Source organism: Diospyros lotus, chromosome 9 (assembly GCF_014633365.1).
Source record: "Diospyros lotus cultivar Yz01 chromosome 9, ASM1463336v1, whole genome shotgun sequence".
Taxonomy (NCBI): domain Eukaryota; kingdom Viridiplantae; phylum Streptophyta; class Magnoliopsida; order Ericales; family Ebenaceae; genus Diospyros; species Diospyros lotus.
In genome coordinates, this window is record NC_068346.1 from 10,898,960 (window position 1) to 10,918,038 (window position 19,079).

Sequence of the window (19,079 nt, forward strand, 5' to 3'; positions counted from 1 at the left end):
AGATATCGATTCCCACCCAAACCCACCTTTTTTATTTGTTTGTGTATTCATAATTGTGATTTGCAACACTAAGCTCAATCTGATTAGGCGTATTCCACATGGATTCTAACACTAGACATTTGGGGATAACAACTTGAATGCATTTGGGACCACCAGTGTCTGTGCATCGTTAACTTGGGCATATTGCGAATTGCGATATTGTCGTCGCTGTTATTGCCCATTGGTTGGTTCGGGCCAACTTAAATACATGCATGGACTGTGATTTGTCGTAGAATTAAAATCATCAACCCACAGCAGTTGGCTGTACTCTTGGGATTTAAGGCTAACCAGTGGCGCGGGTGATCAATTAATCAAAATGCTGCAGAAGTCTTCCTGGGGGTGTGTTGTCATGCCCCTGGACCTGCTGGACGTGACTACTGGTCCTACATGCCCATTGCATTGCATCTCAAGGGCCACCTTGATTGTCAAACTTACAATGAGTGTCCCAATGCCTTGACATCTTACTATCCAACTAATGCAAGAAGTGGTTTCTTTTATCTTATTTTTAAGAGAGTGGAGGAATTTTCACCAAGTCCAAAGTTTATATTAATCAAGTTTCTCTAATGCGTCTACAATCATAATAGAAGAATAGCATTTTGTCACATGCGTGTAGTATGCTAAAATAATGGTTGTTAAGTCGATGCGACCCAATATCATTCCGTGACGTTCTATATATCTATTGTCCGTGTGAACAGGTATGTATAAATGTACGTGCAAACGACAAGTGTAAACACATCCATGATCAGCTCAGCCCATGCAACAATGACGAATTAATGCTTGAAACTTGGAGAAGACTTCTCCATTCAATGCAAAGCAATACCATATAATATATACTCTGATTACAAGTACATGCATACATACTCTCTCTCTCTCTCTCTCTCTCTCTCTCATTACAAGTACATGGCACATGCATGTACTCTCTCTCTCTCTCTCTCTCTCTCTCTCTCTCTCTCTCTCTCTCTCCTTTTGGAGCTTTGCAATCAAAGAGACAAATGGAGATCAACAAGTCATAGTCATTGAGGAAGAAAGCTGGAAGAGGCACGCAGTTCTAATCTTGGATCTTCCTGCTTGTCGTCTCTGCTTTCCCTTCCCCATGGCTACACATACACGCACATATATATATATATATATATAAATTTATGGATCTTCCATTGCCTACAAAACACATATAAATTAATGCAACAAACTAATTTCCATTGCAGAAACAAAAATATAAAGAGAAAATTCATAAAATATTGCAGCCAAATAATATTAATGCCATCGATTAAGGTTTTAGAAAGCAAGATATACTTACATATAACATATAAAAATCTTAATGTGATTCCATTCAGAGTTGACTGGGGAATGGAATAAATAAAAGCAGTAATTAGTCATTATATGGAATAAAATAATGTGTGTCCTTGCTTATTCCATATAATTTATGAGCTATTAATAAATAAAAAATAAAATAAAAGGCATATAGCAGGGGCTAGTTAATTAGCAATGAATTATGTCAAAACCAGTAATTAGTCATTCACCCGTGCCTTTTTAACTCCAATTATTTCAATGAATTTCAGTTCCATTATCCGTGCAAAAAGCTTACAAATTTTATCAATTGATATTTTAACGAATAAATAAAATCTTATTTTTATAATTCTGATTGGAAATTCAGGCTAAAAGAAAAAGAAACAAACAGGGAATTAATTAGATGCAAAATGAGTTGAGTTGAGTTGGCTTGACTGACCAGTTTGTACTGTACTGGAAATCAAGATCACAAGCTATGATGGGCGTAATAATTTGCAATATTTCGTGTCTGATCATCCATGTTCCCTGATAGATCTCCATCATCCTAGATACGACACAATGTGTCAAATCGTCATCCCCACGTAATCCCACTTTGTTTTATTTGATACTCTAAATTCACAGTTCAATAAAATGGTGAATAAATTCATTTCTTTTTCATATCTAATATCATTATTTTAATCAATTCGGACCATCAAGAATGACCAAAAACACAAATTAGAAAGAAGACGACGGCAATATGGCGAGCACCTGAGAGAAAAAGATGCCCCTCTCCATGGACTCAGACTGCTGTGGGGCCGATGGCAATGGCGGCGGTTCCATGTAGCACCAGTTCTTCAAACAAAACCCAAAAACATATAACAAATAATAAAACTCGAGTTTCAATGAGGATGAAAGAGTTATCTAAATCCAAATGCAATGTAGTTAAGGCTTCGTTTGTTTGGGAGAGATTAATTAGTATTAAAATAGAAAGAAAATGAAAGGAATAGAAGAGCGGAGCAAAAGAAATGGATATATATATATATATATATGATTGAAGAATATTAATTATCAAAGTGCAAATTCAAACTTTGTAAAAAATTATTAAGATTCATGTTATCAAATGACCATCTACTTTGATTGTATAACCATTTACTAATCTTGCATTCAATTTCGTTCCATGGCACTCTCCCAAACCAACTGTAACAAACAAACAGAAGTAGGAAAAGCATTGAAGGCACCTCTGATCCGGGGGCATTAGCGTCTAAATCACTCAACACTGGGTGGGTGTTCACATAAGCAAGCTTCATCACGAGGAACTGTAGTCAAGAATAAACACTAGGGAATTAAACAACTTATGATCACACACCCACACACACACATTACTGCTTGTTTTCTTTTGAACCTCACAATTACCTCAACTTGATTCTGCAAGGACTGCACGTAGTTGATAATCTCGTCCAATATAAGAGCCTTGCCAGTTATCTACACCCATCACCATTTAACAAACAAATCCCTCAAAAATGGTTCACTATTACCATTAAAAAGTGATGTAAACGTATTAAAATATTTGAAAAAAAAAATAGTCTTCTTTCATAGGGAAAACAGCCGCAGGAAGAAGGAGAAGAGCGTTTCTGTGTTTACAAATATATTAGTGGACTAACTTCACATTTGAGTTCTGAGTTCGTGTTAATACCACTAGCCTTTGCTTAACTAGCTTCACAAATTAACGTGATATTTGAAAGCTTCACCTTGTCACACCCAGGAACAAGGGACTGCAAAAGCTTCATTCTCTCGCTGATTTTCTGTCTTCGTACCTGAGAGGGGGATACAAAAGAGGAGAAGAAGACAACAACAGGAAAACAAAGCAATTAATTGCGCTTTGCTTCCTCAGTTGAAGCAAATTTAATTAATATTTAATCATACCCTTTCCGCAAGGCTATGGCTGTCTGTGGCTTCACCCCGCCTTGCTCTCACATGAACATAACCACTTCGAGGCTCCTCCAGCTGGACCTTCTTCTTCTCCTTCCTTGCAGCTTTGGGCTTCTTCATCACCCCTTCCCCGTTTTTGTTTCCATTCTTGCATTTGCCTTCTCTGCCCACCTATATATTTGTATGTATATATATATATATATATAAAGCAGCTGGAGATTAATTAAGGCACCGTGAAATGAAAGCCACTAAAATTCCACATGAAACTCCTTTCTTTTTCTCAAAAAGCTAGGGATCAAACCCCTACAAGCTTTAATGACAGAATGCTGGATGCCACATGACGGGACCAGAGACAGAACTCAAATTGCGAAAGCGTCTGCTCTCAAGATGAGAACATAGCACTCTTCAAGCCAATTAAAGTAGCAACTCAATGTAAAGACATAACTACTTTGCACAACCTTGGAAGCCATGGATTTCCTCTTCTTCCCCACATGGATAGCCAGCTGAGCGGCCTGATCGCCATCTCCAAGCTCAGCCACCATGGATGAAGAGTCTGGGCAATATCGCTTTATGCAAATGCTGGCTTCCAGTATGAGCGCATGCAAGGGGCCGGGGGCAAGAAATTTGGCTTGGGAAATTGGAGAATAGACGCGGGAGAAGCAGGAGGAGGAGGGGAGTTTAAATGTGTCGTAGAACATGTTGTCTAGCTGCATCGGCAATGGTTCACCAGGCATTTCGTTCGAGGTGTCAGGCACGGAGCCCGAGTCTGAAAACACGTAAGGGAAATGATGATGGAATGAAAAGGCTGCCATTTCTAGCTATGTCACGGTGGGGGCCTTGAATTGAAAGATAAAAAGTAATCTGCGCACAGGATGATTGTAGCTAGAAAAGGGCTGATTCTTGATTATATATAAATATATATATATCACTTTTTGTATTCTTTGCCAATACACGTGTAATAAAACAGCGACGAGAGAGAGAGAGAGTGTAAAATGTAAAACGTAAATGGAAAGATCATTATTATTATGGTTAAGAGTATTCAATGCGCAGGCAGTACAGTGTTTTCTCCTTTGACTGGTCTGTCACTGTCACTAACTCGCCATTTAGAAGACCGAATTGACGTGGTGGCATTGCCATTAATAACCGACTTCGACGACACAGCCCACGGCATGGATCATGGGGCCTAACCCGCAGTCGGCTGTATATCTCACTTGGACGTGTCAATCACCCTGCAACACCTCCGTTCATATAATGTGACGCTGCAAATTACATTTGGCATGTGTCATGAATTTTTTCATTCAAAATTCATATGTTTTTCCGCAGTGTAAAAATATATTATTTTCAACTTTTATATGTAAGTGTAAATCTCATATGTTGTTCTTTAAATTTCATAAAAGCTACTAATAACTCTATATTTTTAGAGATAATACTAACTAATTGTTTTTCTAACTACCAGACAGAATACTACTTCTCAAGTACATTTCCTTCACATCCTCATGCAAATTGAACTAGGATATGCGGAATAGGCTAATACAACATTCTGGACTTAAAAAGGTTAATTTTTAATTTTATTTAGTTTTGACATTTATTTTAATTTGATCATTTATTTCAATTTTATTCTCAATTTACCAATCGTGTACCTCACCCTAGGTGGCGACTAATATAGTATGTTGACGTGTCCAATAATAGACACGATAGTAAAATGACGTCGTCTAACCAGCTATCACTAAACCTGTCGCTAGCGACCGTGTATGCTGTCGCCATTCATGTCGCAGGTGAGCATGGGTTGATGTTGGTGTTGCCGGCTGAGATTAGAAATCAGCCATGTCCGTGGGCTTTGATGTCCTTTCTGTCGTGGGTCATAGTCATAGTTTTCGTGACCAACTAGCGATCGGACTTGCACATTGTAGACGAAGCCTCCTTCTCCTCGTGGGTTCGGCATGGAGATGATGAAGATAGAAGGAAATTGATGGAGATGGTGTCACCAGTGAATATGCGGCGACGAGGAAGTCACGGATCTAGCCATGGCAGTGGCTGACGTTCCAGTGATTGCGGCCATTATGTCATCGTGATCGTGGTTGTCGCGTCATTGGCCATGGCATCGCCCTCTTGACCGGTTGAATCGTTTAACCTTGGTCTTTTCCCTTCATTCTTTTTGTTCCGATCAACAGCCTATGTGGCCGCCATTAATGGGAGCAAGACACCGACAATGATGGTGAGGAAGATGGAGTGGACAACAACGATTAGATGAAGTGAGAGATAGAAAGAGTAGGCTGATGACAATGAAGGAGATGTTATCCTATGAGGCTGGTAATGTGGAAATCCTAAATCGCTTGGAGCAAGTTAGTGAAGAAAAGTTGACATCTCAATAAGGACTGCAAGTTGCAGCCATGGAGATGAAGATAGGTTTGATCTTAAACACGAACTAGAAACTCCTTTTGAGGAAAATAGTCATGTCCTAGGAATAAATGCTAAGAGTTTCAAGAGCTCGTATAGAGATGTCAAAAGACCAGAAGATAACAGTTCTCTGAAGAGAAATGGAATAGAGAATGGATCTAATGTGGAAATGTATTCGAAGACATCTTTAGGTAAGAGAAGAAGAGGCAGTAGCTACTAGCCTATGATGCAAGATAAAATGGAATGTTGTCTTGGCATAGATGGCCGTTGTGGAGAAGGCATTGGTGTCAACTACCCAGGGAACTGGTTTAAATCAGGGAGAATGGCTAAAGATGGACAGCCATATTTCACCAATTGTTATGACAGAATACCAAGGGAATCCCTGGGATAGGGTAAGTAGAGCCACTGATGATGGCACGAAAGAGAAACGCTCTTGGCACAATGATTTTAGGTTGGCAACATCGTTTCTCATCTTCGATATAAGACACTTGTAGGAGTTTAGAAAATCAAGTTCGAATGAGCGAGGATCTAAGGCATTGACGAGAGTCGCCATAGGCAAATGCACCATCTCATGATAGACCCACTGAGGCACTTCGATCCAAGAAAAATCCACCTTAGCTCAAGCTCAAGCCCTGGGACTAGTTTCCGGGTGCCCTGTTGTCAATAAAGCTCGTGCTTCTGCAAGCCCTTTCAATAACGCCTTAGAGGCGTGCCGGAATCTTTCCTTCGAGCGGAGCATTCTTTGTCTTAGATGCCTAAAGTTGCGCCTTAGTATCTCTCACCACCCGCTTGGTATAGTGGGTTGTGCCTTTGTATGGCTGTTGAGACTTACCTCCGTAAGTGATCTCATCTTAGTGTCAGTGCGGGGCCATGAATCCTAAGAGAGTAATTTCTTCCATCAGGGCAGGTGGACGCGAGAGTGGCATTACTCTTCCCTTCAACTTAATAGTCATGAAAGCAAAGACTGGGGGGCTGTTGTTGTGCCATAGAATTCCTGAGCGTCCACCTAAAGGCATTTCGGTCATTTGATCTAGACGAGCGAATCCCTGAAAGTGGTCCCAATCCTAAGTTTCAACCCCTAGAAGAAACCGTGGTGGAACAGAAAAGCAACTATCTAAATCAAAGTTCAAATGAACAATATAGAAGTTAAAGGGCCAAAGTGGCATAAGGCCAAACTTAGGGGAGGGGTGAATGTGCAATAAAGGAAAAGCCCAAGGAGTATAAAAGGGGAAGAAGACAAAAGCAAATGGGGCACTGTATATGGGAGACTCCCTTTTCCCTCATGCACCCTCTTTCTAGCCCGCTCTCTGTCAAACTCTCTCCGAGAGAGAAAGATCTTTCTCAGAGAGAATCCCTCTCTCTCCAAGAGGTTTCTCACCCTCTCGGAGATGTCTCATTTCTCTCGGCAAGATCAAGTCCCTCTCGGAGAGCTTTTATTTTCACTTGGAGAATGAGCATCGAGCCCCCAAAAGCATTATGGCAGCAACTCTCTCGGGGAGAGCTGCAATTCTCTCGGTAGTGGCACAAACTCTCTCGCGGTGGCAGTCTTCCCTCGACAAAGCTTCCATTCTGCAGCCTCTCAACAAAGCCTCGCATCGTCTTCTCTCTGCAGCCCTCTCGGTGGTCCTCAGCAATGGAACAAGCTCTCTTAGAGAGAGTTGCGTTCTCTCCGCAAGGACCGAGCTCTTGAAAGTAACCATGGCAATTCCATCCTTCGGCGGCGCCCTCGCCATGCCTTTCTGCAAGCTCTCAGCAAGTCTTGGTCGTGCCCCTCACAATAGTCTCTCTCTCGAAAAGGCCTTCGGCCAGTAATTCTCGGGGAAGTCCTTCCAGAGAGACCTTTCACTCGGGAAGGTTTTGGGCCGAAGCCTCTTGGGAATAATCCTTCTCAAGAGAGATCACTCTCTTAGTCTCCCTCTCTCCGTGAGCTTCCTCTTACTCCAATGGCGGCATCTGCAACACGTAACATAAATACATAGATACATATATTATGTATATAGAACAATGGGCAACAAGGCCCATCTTTCTCCCCAAGTCTATAATGTGTCCCTCCTCTTGTAAGGATTGTCTCCCAAAGCCTTAGGTCCATTGAGCATATAAGTTATACGTTTGGCTATTTAATGAGCTAATACCCACTGTATGACATTTGGACAATTATAGACATGATGCAATGTAAGGAGCCCATCTCTGTTATTTATCTCCCAAAGCATGATGCTATTATGTCACATGTATGTTAATTGGCACACGACATGCATGTTTTGAAATGTCTATTATACAATGGTTACATGAATATTATATGAGGTCTTGCTTCAATCTAATTGTGTTATGTGAGTTATGTTCATGATCTACGGGACAGTGTCTCGAGGTATCTCATGTCCACCCTAGGCTTTGCCCGGCAATCTACATAGAGGCCAGGACCCTGCTTCGGCAGCCCGTCGTGAGGCCCACCATCTCCTAGAGTGCCTCATAGGCAATCCGTCACTCTTGGAGGTATTCCTCTTAAGCCCATCTAAATACTACTAACATGCAAGCACATCCCCGGCTCCCCATGACCACACCGGGACTGACCCTCACCTTTCGGGATAGGTATGGTCACTTCTTATTCATTGATAGCACTCTTTACTCATCGCACTGCTTTCTCTACTGGTACTGACTTAAGCATCGAAGGGCATATGCGGGTGAGAAATCCCTGTGTGCCTCCTAACTTGTTCCTATAAGTGCAGATATGCCCTGAGCACACATGAGGCTAATCCCGAGTGATATCGAAGGTACCCACAGAGGTTCGTCTAAGACCCTAGTCAGTACATCGAGGACCGAAGCTACCCGACGCCTATCTCCACTAGCAGACTCCCTGCCAGCTGTCAACCTTGCTTTGCCTCGGCTCCAACTTTCCCTCTCTAGAAATTCTATTGTCGTAGTTTTTTCTGGCTACTACAATTAGGCTAAAAATAATTATGATAGTTGGGGCCTTAAAGAATAGAACTAAAGGTATCTTGGTAATCAACTCCTATAATCTAATGAATGCCCTCTGTAACTAATCAGCCTTGTATTTAAGAATGGAATCATTAGGATAATATTCTACTCTAAATACCCATTTGCAACCAACTACATTCATATTAGTAGAAAAGGGTACTAAAGTCAAAGTATTAGTTCTTTGAAGAGCTTAAAATTCTTCGTGCATAGTTGTATACCATTTAATATCAAACAAGGCCATGGCTATAGAGCTATGCTCCTAAGTGGTAAAAAAGATAAATGGCATATCATAGAGAGTATAAGTTTTAGGTTTAAAAATGTCAACTTTAGATCTCATAGTCATAGGGTGTTGGTTGATAAAAGAAAGGGGTGGAAAAGATACAAACAAAATAAGTAAAGAAGAGGAAATAAAAGGATCAAATAAAGGAGAGGTAATGGATAAAAGTAAAACAAGATGTAGAATTAAAGAAAGAATGAATAGGTTGTTGACTAAAGGAGCAAACAAGACCAGTAGTTTCCAAGTGATAGCGAAGATGATTGTTGGGTTTGTGTTCCCTAACGAGGCCCAAGGTGACGACGATGGTTTGGGTTAGCTTCATAGGATTCAGTTTGGGATTAAATCGACGGTTCAACACCCTTATTGGCAGCCCAAATAGAAGTTGGGCCATCAGCCCTTAACCCTTTATTTGGAGGAGAAATGAGCCTTGGCCCATTTGCTCAAGAGATAAGGGAAGCCCATTAAAGCCCAAGCCCAACCTCTTGTTTGCTTACCCTAGCCCCTTCATATTTAAGGGATTTGTTCCATCTTTTGAGCCCTAGTCTATGGCGGTCGTTCGTTCTCTCTCTTGTTCCCTCTCTCGGCTGATTCTCCTTTCTATTGATGGCCAATCCTCTTGGAGTTTCTTTCCATCTCGGTTGGATGCTCATTTCCATATTGGAGGCTTCCCCTTTCCTTGTGGGTTCTTGGTTAATCTTTCGTCGAGCCTCATGTCCTCTATTTAGCCGATTAGTGGTTTTTTTTTTTTCAGGCAAGTTCTTCTTGGCCATTGGTTCGACCCATCACCTTAGTGATCCTTGTTGCTTCTGTGTGGACTCCATTGGGTGTTAAACTTGTGTGGTGCTTTGGAGAGATGGGGGTATCCGTGTGCTTGGTCGAGAGGCTTGGGGGCATAAGGGTTACAATTTTTGGGGGGTTTGGGCTCCTTTGTGGCTTGGTGTTCCTATTCATGGGTTGTTGCCTAAGTGGTGATTGGAAGAGCCCGAATTTTAGCCTTGGAGCAGTCTTCGTGACTACCATTGCTGTCGAAACAAGGAGTTTTACTTCGTGTTCATCTTCTTGTTATTTTCGGTTCATTCTATTGGTTTTGGTTTTGTGCACTAACTTTGATTTGCAGCGCTTATGCCCCAACAATTGGTATCAGAGCCTTGTGTGGCTCTTGGGTTGCTCGAAATCAAGACCTAATCAAAAAAACCCTTTTTGGTTTTGGGTTCGATTTCACAGAAGAGATTTATCAAAACCAAATCTGTGTTTCCTCGATTACTGTGTGCAGGATTCAATTTGGGGGTGAAACAGGCCCATAGCTGAAAATCAATCGACCAAGGAGAGTTCCCCTTAACCGGATGTGGGTCATGAGGAGCTGGCGGTAGGCGATGCGTGCCAGCTCTTTTCTGTTTACGGACTGTTAAAACAGTTCGCTCGGTGAGAAATTTTCAAGCCCTATTTAAATTTTTAGCAACTAGCATCCATCGTATGGGGGTGGCCATTAGGTTTAGGGGTTATCCTATGGTGGTAACCATTGCTTGTTGCTAGAATTGTGATTACCTGTGTTAATCTGTGTGATTACTGAAATTGCTAAGTGCTTGAAAAATCTGTTCTTAATTGGTTTTTTTCATTCTTTGTGAATTTGCTGCCTAGGTTTTTTTTTTAAATTAAATTTTTTGTGCTTTCTTTAAAGTCTCCTTAGATTGCATATCTAATTTCCTATACTCTTAGTGGGTATCCAGTGTTTGTTTTGAAATTTTATGATTTACTTGTTGCTGTTTTTGTTAGGTTTGAAATCCTATGGCACACATCCAAGAGGGGAGTGAATTGGTTAATTTAAAAACTTGATAGAACTTGAATTTTTTTTTTATACAAATTGAGGTTTTAGTAATTTAAAACGTAAGGCATATCAAATGACAAATAAACAAATATAAATATGTGAACCAAGTGAGAAATAATGAAATACTTGGAAAGATAAATAGATCAAAGAACACAAGCACAAGAAACACAAAGATATATAGTGCTTTGGCTTATCTCAACCCTAATCCACTAGCTTAGCTCTTTACTAAGGATTTTGCAAATAATCCACTAAAACATTCTACTTAACCAAGTAGGCCCTCTAGTCTAAGACTAGGAAATTACAAACCTTTTGCCTATACAAGCAACCCCTCTAGCACCTAGCTAGGTATTTCAACCCCTTGCTTCAAAAAGCAAGTCCTCTAGCACAACAAGTTAGGAAAATAAAAACTATACAAATGAAAGAGAGAAGCTAAGAGTTAACACTCTTAGTTACAAGTTCTCTCACAATAAAAACAAGGCTTAAGAATATATTAACAATAATAGAACGAAGCCTTGGAGAGAAAAATATAATAATGAAAACACAAACATTGTAAGCTCGAATAAAAAGATTCATAATCTTTAGATCAACTCGTTCCCATCCAATAGCCTCTTCTTGATCATCCATGACTTGTATTTATAAGCATCCCAAGAGCCTTGAGAGAAATATAGCCATTTCTAGCCGTTTGAAGCCGTTGGTATTTGAAAAAATAGCCGTTATAACTTTATGTGAAAAGTGATAGTCGACAGAATAAAATGGATAGTCAACATAATCAAGTAACAAAACAAAACATAGTCGACAGATTAATACACTTAGTCGACATAATGAATTTATTAATTCTGTTAGTCGACAAAATGGAGAGCTTAGTCGACAAGTGCAATGTAGAAGATACAACTTAGTCGACAGGAAGAAAAACTTAGTTGACAGAAACATTCTATACATTCTCTTAGTCGACAAACTAAAAGAGTTAATCAACAGATTAAGGGACTTATTCGACATATTCAATGACTTAGTTGACAGATTGAAGGGTTAGTCGACAGATTGAAAGCATTTAGTCGACAGATGTATTTGATACATATTTACATTTTCTTTAATTTATATTTTACCTTCCATTTCCTTTAATACATAAATGTAAATAAGAAAGAATTTTGGTTTTAGTACAAATTCGGGATTTAGCAAATATACCACTCTCAAAATACATACATTCTATTTATTGAAAAAATCATTAAAAATTGTTTTAACAACAATGAATACTATCTATCAAAATATCAGAAGATAGTTTTTCAAAATGAAAATATTTTCTTATATGTCGCCTTATAATGTGCTAATCTTCTAGGCTTAGAAAAATAACATTTCTTTGGCTCAACAACATGGTCTTTTGCCTTGGAAACATTTTGCTTCATTTATCCAATGATTCAAAACCAATTTGAAAAACTATTTAGGAGATTCTTTTAAATCTTAATACATATTTGTGCAAATCTCCATATTTAAAAAATTATAGATCAAAGGGACTCGATCTTGTAATTCTTTAGATATGAGCCCTAAAGACCAGTTCCAGTGACACAAAGGGACTCGATCTTTTAATTCTTTAAATATTATTTAAATGGCAAGTTTATGTTTTTATTTAAATTGCAATATGGTTTAAATTATAAAACATATATCCATTAGTATAATAAGAAGTGGATACCATTCTTAAGTGTTAAGAATACGAGTTACGGATAATCCACAATTTGTTATACTATAAACATGTTCCTGGCCATAGAATTCCTATCATGGATGATAGCAACTCGTAAAGGCCAGCACATTGTCTTCCTCCTTGTTTCAGTATGAGATACTGAAAGATAAGGTTGGTGAGTCTCGTGCCATTCTGTATGAGCTATAGAAGGAAGATAAGTGGGTGCTCATTACAAGAACGAGTTCACTGAACGGGACTGTTAACATTAAATCACATGGGTTATTTCTCACGGGTCAATGATTTAATGTTAGCTGCGATTTTACAACTAGTCCTTAGACCTGAGATGACATGGATATCTGTGTATTGGTGGATTAGGATATCAACGATATCATGTGGTTGTTCTAATCAAGGATAATCATACGTATCTATGTGCCTGATTCAGTGATACATGAGGTATGTGTGCATTAGACATGGAATCTATCACCTCGAGATTTATGAGGAAGATATCCTATGCGATCCAGTAATCACTTGACGATAAATCCTTGGCCGAGGTAATATGACGATGGAATTTGTTCCATACGGGTTGTGTCATAATTTGTCAAGATTGATTTTGGATTTGGTCATATGACAAGATTAAGAGATTCGACCTACTGACCATGATCTCATATCTTGTCGGGATATAGGATGATAGAAGGACCGTATTGTATGGTAACGTAGTAAAAGGTTCACAATACCCGCTTCACAATAAATTGGGTAATCATGATATATTGCTAGATGTCACTCATGATTTACGAGAATTAATTGTTGATTATTCTTGTTGCCAATTTATTTGTGGACCCAGAAAGTCCCACCCAAAAAGAAATTACTTTCAAAGAGATAATAAATAAATTAGTAATTTTATAATTACTAATTATAGTGCATTTATTTATTGGATAAATAAGAATAATTAAATAATTATATTATGAATGTAATTATTTAATCATAGATTGGGTTGGGCCTTTTGCTAGTACATTAGGCTTGGCCCAATGGCACTATTGGATTCAAATAAATTCCATTGGATTGGGGTTGGTCCAATTGCATTAAATGGAATGGGCTTGAGAAGCCCAACCCATTTAATGAAGAATAGTTTTTAATTGGAACTATAAATAGCTCCAAACTCTTATTTTCTCTCATAAGTGTCTTCTTGATTCACTTGAATGTAGAGAGAATTTTGGAGAAGAGTTCTTGAATCCAAGAGGTAAGTTAGAAATTTTTGTGAAAAATTTCTTCTACTTATCTTCTCTCTTTGATATTCTTGAATAGAAGTGATTTCGGGTGGACCGACTCGGCATCCTACACTTGGAGGATTATACGGCGGGAAATCTAACGGTGAAATAAGATTTCATCAAAGAGGTATTTTTCGTTTATGCCTTCGTTTTATTAAACCATAATTTCTGAAAAACGGGATACCTCCAAATTAAATTTTAATTTCCGCTGCGCATATGATAAGATCTTTGTAACTCAACAAGGTGGAGTCCCTAAACCCAATCGCCCTAAGTGGGAAGATGATGAGAGGGCCTAACCTTAAGTGGGATTAGAGAAAGAGATCCTAACCCTAAGTAGGAGAAGGAGAAAAGGCCTAACCCTAAGTGGGAGGATGAGGTATATCCTAACCTAAGTGAGAGGATGTTGTAGATCCTAATCTGAGTGATAGGATGAGTGAAATCCTAACCTAAGTGGGAGGATGAGAGAAATCCTAACGTAAGTGGTAAGATGAGAGAAATCCTAACCTAAGTGGTAGGATGAGATAGATCCTAACCTAAGTGGTAAGATGAGTGAGATCCTGGCCTAAGTGATAGGATGAGTGAGATCCTGGCCTAAGTAATAGGATGAGTGAGAAGATCCTTACCCTAAGTGGGATGGTGAGTCAATTGATAAGGATTGTGTGTCCGTTATTCCGGTTTAGAGAAGGGTAGAGTATCCTTATTTCCACCATCTTGAGCAAGGTGGAGAGTCAATCTTAGCCTAAGTGGGAGGATTAGTGAAATCCAAACATAAGTGGGATGGAGAGAGAGCTATCTCATGTTTATGCATTTGTTGCATGTTTATGAATTTGTTACAAGATTATGCATTTGTTGCATGTTTATGCATTTGTTGCATGATTATGCATTGTTGCATATATATTTTTTGTTGCATATTTATGCATTTGTTGCATGTTTATGCATTTTTTGCAAGATTATGCATCGTTGCATATATATTTTTTGTTGCATGTTTATGTTTTTGTTGCATGATTAGGTATCTGTTGCTAATTTATGCATGTGTTACTTAAATTGTGCTTTTGTTGCCAGTATATGCATTTGTTGCTAGTTTATGCATTTGTTGCATGTGCTTATTGCTTGTTGCCAGTGTGTGCTGGCCTCATTAGGAATCAAGGTGGAGATTGTTGGGTTTGTGTTTTCTAATGAGGCCCAAGGCGATGACGATGGTTCGGGTTAGCTTCACAGGCTTCGACCCGGGATTGAAGCGACGGTTCAACACCCTTATTGGCAGCCTAAATAGAAGTCGGGCCATAAGCCCTTAACCCTCTCTTTGGAGGAGAAATGGGCCTTTGCCCATTTTCTTAAGAGAAGGGCGAAGCCCATTAAAGTCCAAGCCTAACCTTTTGTTTGCTTGCCCTAGCCCTTTCATATTTAAGGGATTTGTTCTCTCTTTTGAGCCCTATTCTGTGGCAATCGTTCGTTCTCTCTCTTGTTCCCTATCTTGGTCGATACTCCTTTCCATTGATGGTCGATCTTCTTGGGGTTTATTTCCATCTCGATTGGATGCTCATTTCCATGTTGAAGGCTGCCCATTTCCTTGTGGGTTCTTGGTTGACCCTTCGTTGAACCTCGTGTTTTCTATTTAGCCGATTGGTGGTTCTCTTTTCGGGTAAGTTCTTCTTAGCCATTGGTTCGACCTATCATCTTAGTGATCCTTGTTGCTCCTATGTGGACTCCATTGCGTGTTAAACCTGTATGGTGCTTTGGCGAGAGAGGGGGTGTATGGTGCTTGGTCGAGAGGCTTGGGGGCTTGATGGTTTTGGTTCTTGGGGGGTTTGGGCTCCTTTGTGGCTTAGTGTCCCTATTCGTTGATTGTTGCCTAAGTAGTGATTAGACGAGCCCAAATCTGAGCCTTGGAGCAGTCTTCGTGACTGCCATTGTTGCTGAAACAGGGAGTTTTACTTCGTGTTCATCTGCTTGTTATTTTTGGTTCATTCTACTGGTTTTGGTTTTGTGCATTAACTTTGATTTTCAGCGCTTTCGCCCCAATAATGACTTATTACATATTGAAGATTGCGAAGGAAAGGACCATGTGATAGGAATGTAAATAAGAAGAAATATGAGTACAAGTTGAAGGAAAGAATAACAATAGGTATGGAAATTCACACTTATTAAACTCGATATACTTGGAAATGTAAATTTTTCTAAGAGAATGAAGACACTTGTATCCTCTATAAATGGGACTATAACCAATGAAGACACATTTAATAGTATGAAAATCAAATTTGTGAGAAAATAGTGTCTAAGATAAGGGAAACAAACACAAGCAAAGACTTTAAGAGAAGTATAATTTGGAGGTTTGCAATGTAACTTCTCAAAAAGACTTACAAAATTAAGAGCTGAAGAAGGAAGTTGATTTATCAAGAAGGTAGCTTTATGAAAAGACTTATTCCAAAACTTTTTAGGTAAGTGAGCATAATGTCACATGCTGCATGAGAACACTAGATGATTAGTGCGTGATGATGCTCATTTGTACTGGAGGTTTAGACTTTGCCATGCAAGAGATGACTAAGTGACATGCAAGCACTTATATGGTTGAGTCTATAAGCTTTCAGAATAATGTAGATAAGTGTAGAATACCCTAGAGGATTCTAGAAAGATCTAGAATGTTCCAGAATATTCTAGAAAACTCTAGAAATGTGTAAACTAGCCTAGAAAGGTCTAGACTAGTCTAGAAGGTTATAGAATACTATGAAACCTTATAGAGTTATGAAGAATATTCTAGAATATGGTAGAGATGGGAGAAGTTTCTGAATGAGCAATCACCACCGTAAGATCAAAATGATCTCCACCGTCTATTGAGGAGGTGGAAGGCTATAAATAGAAGGGGGTGCCTCATTTGTGAGCATCCAAACAAAGTTGTAAGAATTCACTTGTAAGCGTTCTCTAGAGTAATACAAGTTCTCTTTCATTCACTCAAACTCTTAGCTTCCAAAGTCACTTGTCTTAGCCTACTCTTGTGGTTCAGCTGACACAAGCTAAGATCGACACGGTTTAGGTAAGAAAGGTTCCAAGACTGTGACAATGAGCTAATAAGGTAAGTCCTATATCAACTATATGTCCGTGCTTCTTTTTTGGAACACCATTCTGTTGATGTGTATAGGGATAAGGAAATCTATGTTTAATACCGAGTGTTTGAAGATATGGAATAAAAGACGAAAATTCATCTCCCCACATGTCATAATGAGAGAATTTAATTTTCTTATCAAACTGAAGTTCAACATGTTTGTGAAAGGAAATGAAAGTTGATAATGAATATAACTTTTTTTAAAAGGATAAATCCATTTGCATCTAGTGAAACCATTAATAAAGGCTATCTAGTATCTATGATCTAAAAGTGATAGCAAACGAATAGGTCCCCGTAGGTCTGAATAAATGGTTTCAAGTGGTTGTTTGGTTGTAATATCACATTTCTTGAATGGAAATTTATGTAGTTTTCCAAACGTACAAGAATAACAGAAAGCAAGAGCAAACATATCAGAGGAAAACTTCATCTTATTCAATACATTTTATAATACAAATGAAAACGGATGACCAAGTTTGGCATTCCAAACTAGTAAGTCAAGACAAATAAAAATGTATTATCACTATCAGCACAAAAATTAATAGAAGAACATAGAGGTGTTTGATCATAAACTATTTTAGCATTCACAAAGGCTACATTAGAAAAGAATTCAAAACTAAAAGTTGAAAGTGGTTGAAGTAGAATAGAATTTGCGATCTTCAATTAGTAAAGATCATCACTCTCCATAATACCCTTCAAAGGAACCTTCCTCATTCTCTTGTCCTTAATCAAACAATAATTATCAAATAATTCAACAACATTATTATCTATAGTTAATTAGGAGACACTTAAGAGGTTTTTAGTAATATGTGGTACATGAAGAATATCTTTCAAATATAACAACAGAGAAGGCTCGATTGGGAAGTTAAACTACTACTACCAATATTAGATATGGCCAAGCTTATTATCATTACAAAAACTTGTTTTGTGTTAGTAAAGGGAGAATAAATCGAGAGTTTGTTAAGCTCAAAAGTGATATGATTGATAGCTCCATTATCCATATACCAAGATGGATCATTGACAATTTCAGGTACAATTAAATATCCACTATTGCCTAATTGAATATATAAATTTGCTTAAGATAGAAAATTAGATGATCTGAACTTATTAGTATTACAATTCTCCAATAAATTAGTTCTGTTTGGAGAAATACCAAGTCTTGAAAATGATGATGTAATTCCCCCAAAAGCCTTGTGAATAAGAGGATTGATTTGATTGAAAATTGCCAAGCCAATTTCTATCAAATCTAAAATAATATTATAGTGTGAATAACCTTGTTTGGAACATAGCAAAAAAAATAGTATTCCTCTTCCTTGACTAGAACCTCAAACATATTGACATTTCCAATTCTTCCTCTGAATGTTCCTCTTTTAAAACCTCTTCCTCTATTGTTACCTTTTCTTGTAATTTGATTATTTATAGTAAAATTTGTAGTAAATCGAGTCATGTCTAATTAACTAGCCATGTTATTATGTTCTAATCTTTATTCATTACTCATTAGCACAAAAAAAATTTCATGTAAGGTAAGAGTCTTGGCTACATGAGAAATCAAAGTTACCACTAAATCATATTCTGACCCTAAATCATTAAGTATATGTAAAATTTGATCGTACTCACTCATTGCATATCCTATTACAATTAAACTATCACATATTAACTTGACCTTTAGCTTGTAATTGCTAGTACTCAAGCTATTCTTTTTTAAACTTTGTAGTTGATTCTTCAAATTCAAAATTTGTGTTAGATCTTAAAGAAAGAATTGTCCAAAAACTTGCCAAAATTGAAGTGTAATTGAACAATAAGCCATTTGTGTTATGACACTTTCACTATTTGTAGACTAAAGGGTTTAAGACATAAGAAAAAAAAATTACCACAAAGAAGAAAGAAAAGAACACAAGAAAATGGGCTACAAAACATCATAACTTTTTTGAATGAGAAAAATTATTTAAATACATCAACTATTAATAGAAAAACCAACAACTTTACTGCACATTCAACATATCCTCCTAACTTGTTGCTATTAACAACATGCACTAAAAATAGAACTGACCACTAACATCATGGATCAGAAAATAAAACAAACATAACAAAAAACTAAGACTTAGTCAGACATGTTTTTCCATGCCAACTCATCAATATAGTCAACAACTATTGAGTCACAACTTTAACACTCATCTTTGCTTCAGTAATTGCAGACTCCAAGATTCTTTCTTAGGAACTCCAATCTGCTTCCAGGGAGCGGCTTAGTAAAAATGTCAACAATTTGATCATTAGTCTTGCAATACAACAGGCACACCTGAACATTCTTCTATACCTCTCTTAAGAAATACAACTTAATATTA

General features: G+C 38.1%; 1 protein-coding gene across 4 annotated transcripts; it reads right to left on the reverse strand.

The window, feature by feature from the left end:
* Positions 1–841: 841 nt before the first annotated feature.
* On the reverse strand, positions 842–4,012 carry LOC127810184 (transcription factor BHLH089-like). 4 transcript variants are annotated; one of them, XR_008025380.1, is made up of 9 exons: positions 3,690–4,012; positions 3,226–3,402; positions 3,051–3,116; positions 2,716–2,784; positions 2,541–2,618; positions 2,071–2,154; positions 1,763–1,867; positions 1,341–1,376; positions 842–1,194 (listed from the first exon to the last, which is right to left on the reverse strand). XR_008025380.1 is itself a non-coding variant. In XM_052349509.1 (8 exons), the coding sequence occupies exons 1-7, from the start codon at positions 3,963–3,965 to the stop codon at positions 1,790–1,792; spliced, it is 828 nt and encodes a 275-aa protein (XP_052205469.1). In that variant the 5' UTR covers positions 3,966–4,012; the 3' UTR covers positions 842–1,136; positions 1,763–1,789. The 4 variants fall into 4 exon arrangements, 3 of the variants coding, with proteins under 3 accessions (XP_052205469.1, XP_052205467.1, XP_052205468.1); XM_052349509.1 differs by lacking the exon at positions 1,341–1,376 and having other exon boundaries at positions 842–1,136; XM_052349507.1 differs by lacking the exon at positions 1,341–1,376.
* Positions 4,013–19,079: the final 15,067 nt, after the last annotated feature.

What these genes read in the sequence shown, in the direction of transcription:
- LOC127810184 (XM_052349509.1), bottom strand. Translation starts at nt 3,965, where the DNA reads ATGCCTGGTGAACCATTGCCGATGCAGCTAGACAACATGTTCTACGAC. An exon ending in GGAAATCCATGGCTTCCAAG is followed by an intron (nt 3,403 to 3,689) that starts GTTGTGCAAAGT and finishes ACAAATATATAG; the next exon opens with GTGGGCAGAGAAGGCAAATG. An exon ending in CCTTGCAGAATCAAGTTGAG is followed by an intron (nt 2,619 to 2,715) that starts GTAATTGTGAGG and finishes TCTTGACTACAG; the next exon opens with TTCCTCGTGATGAAGCTTGC.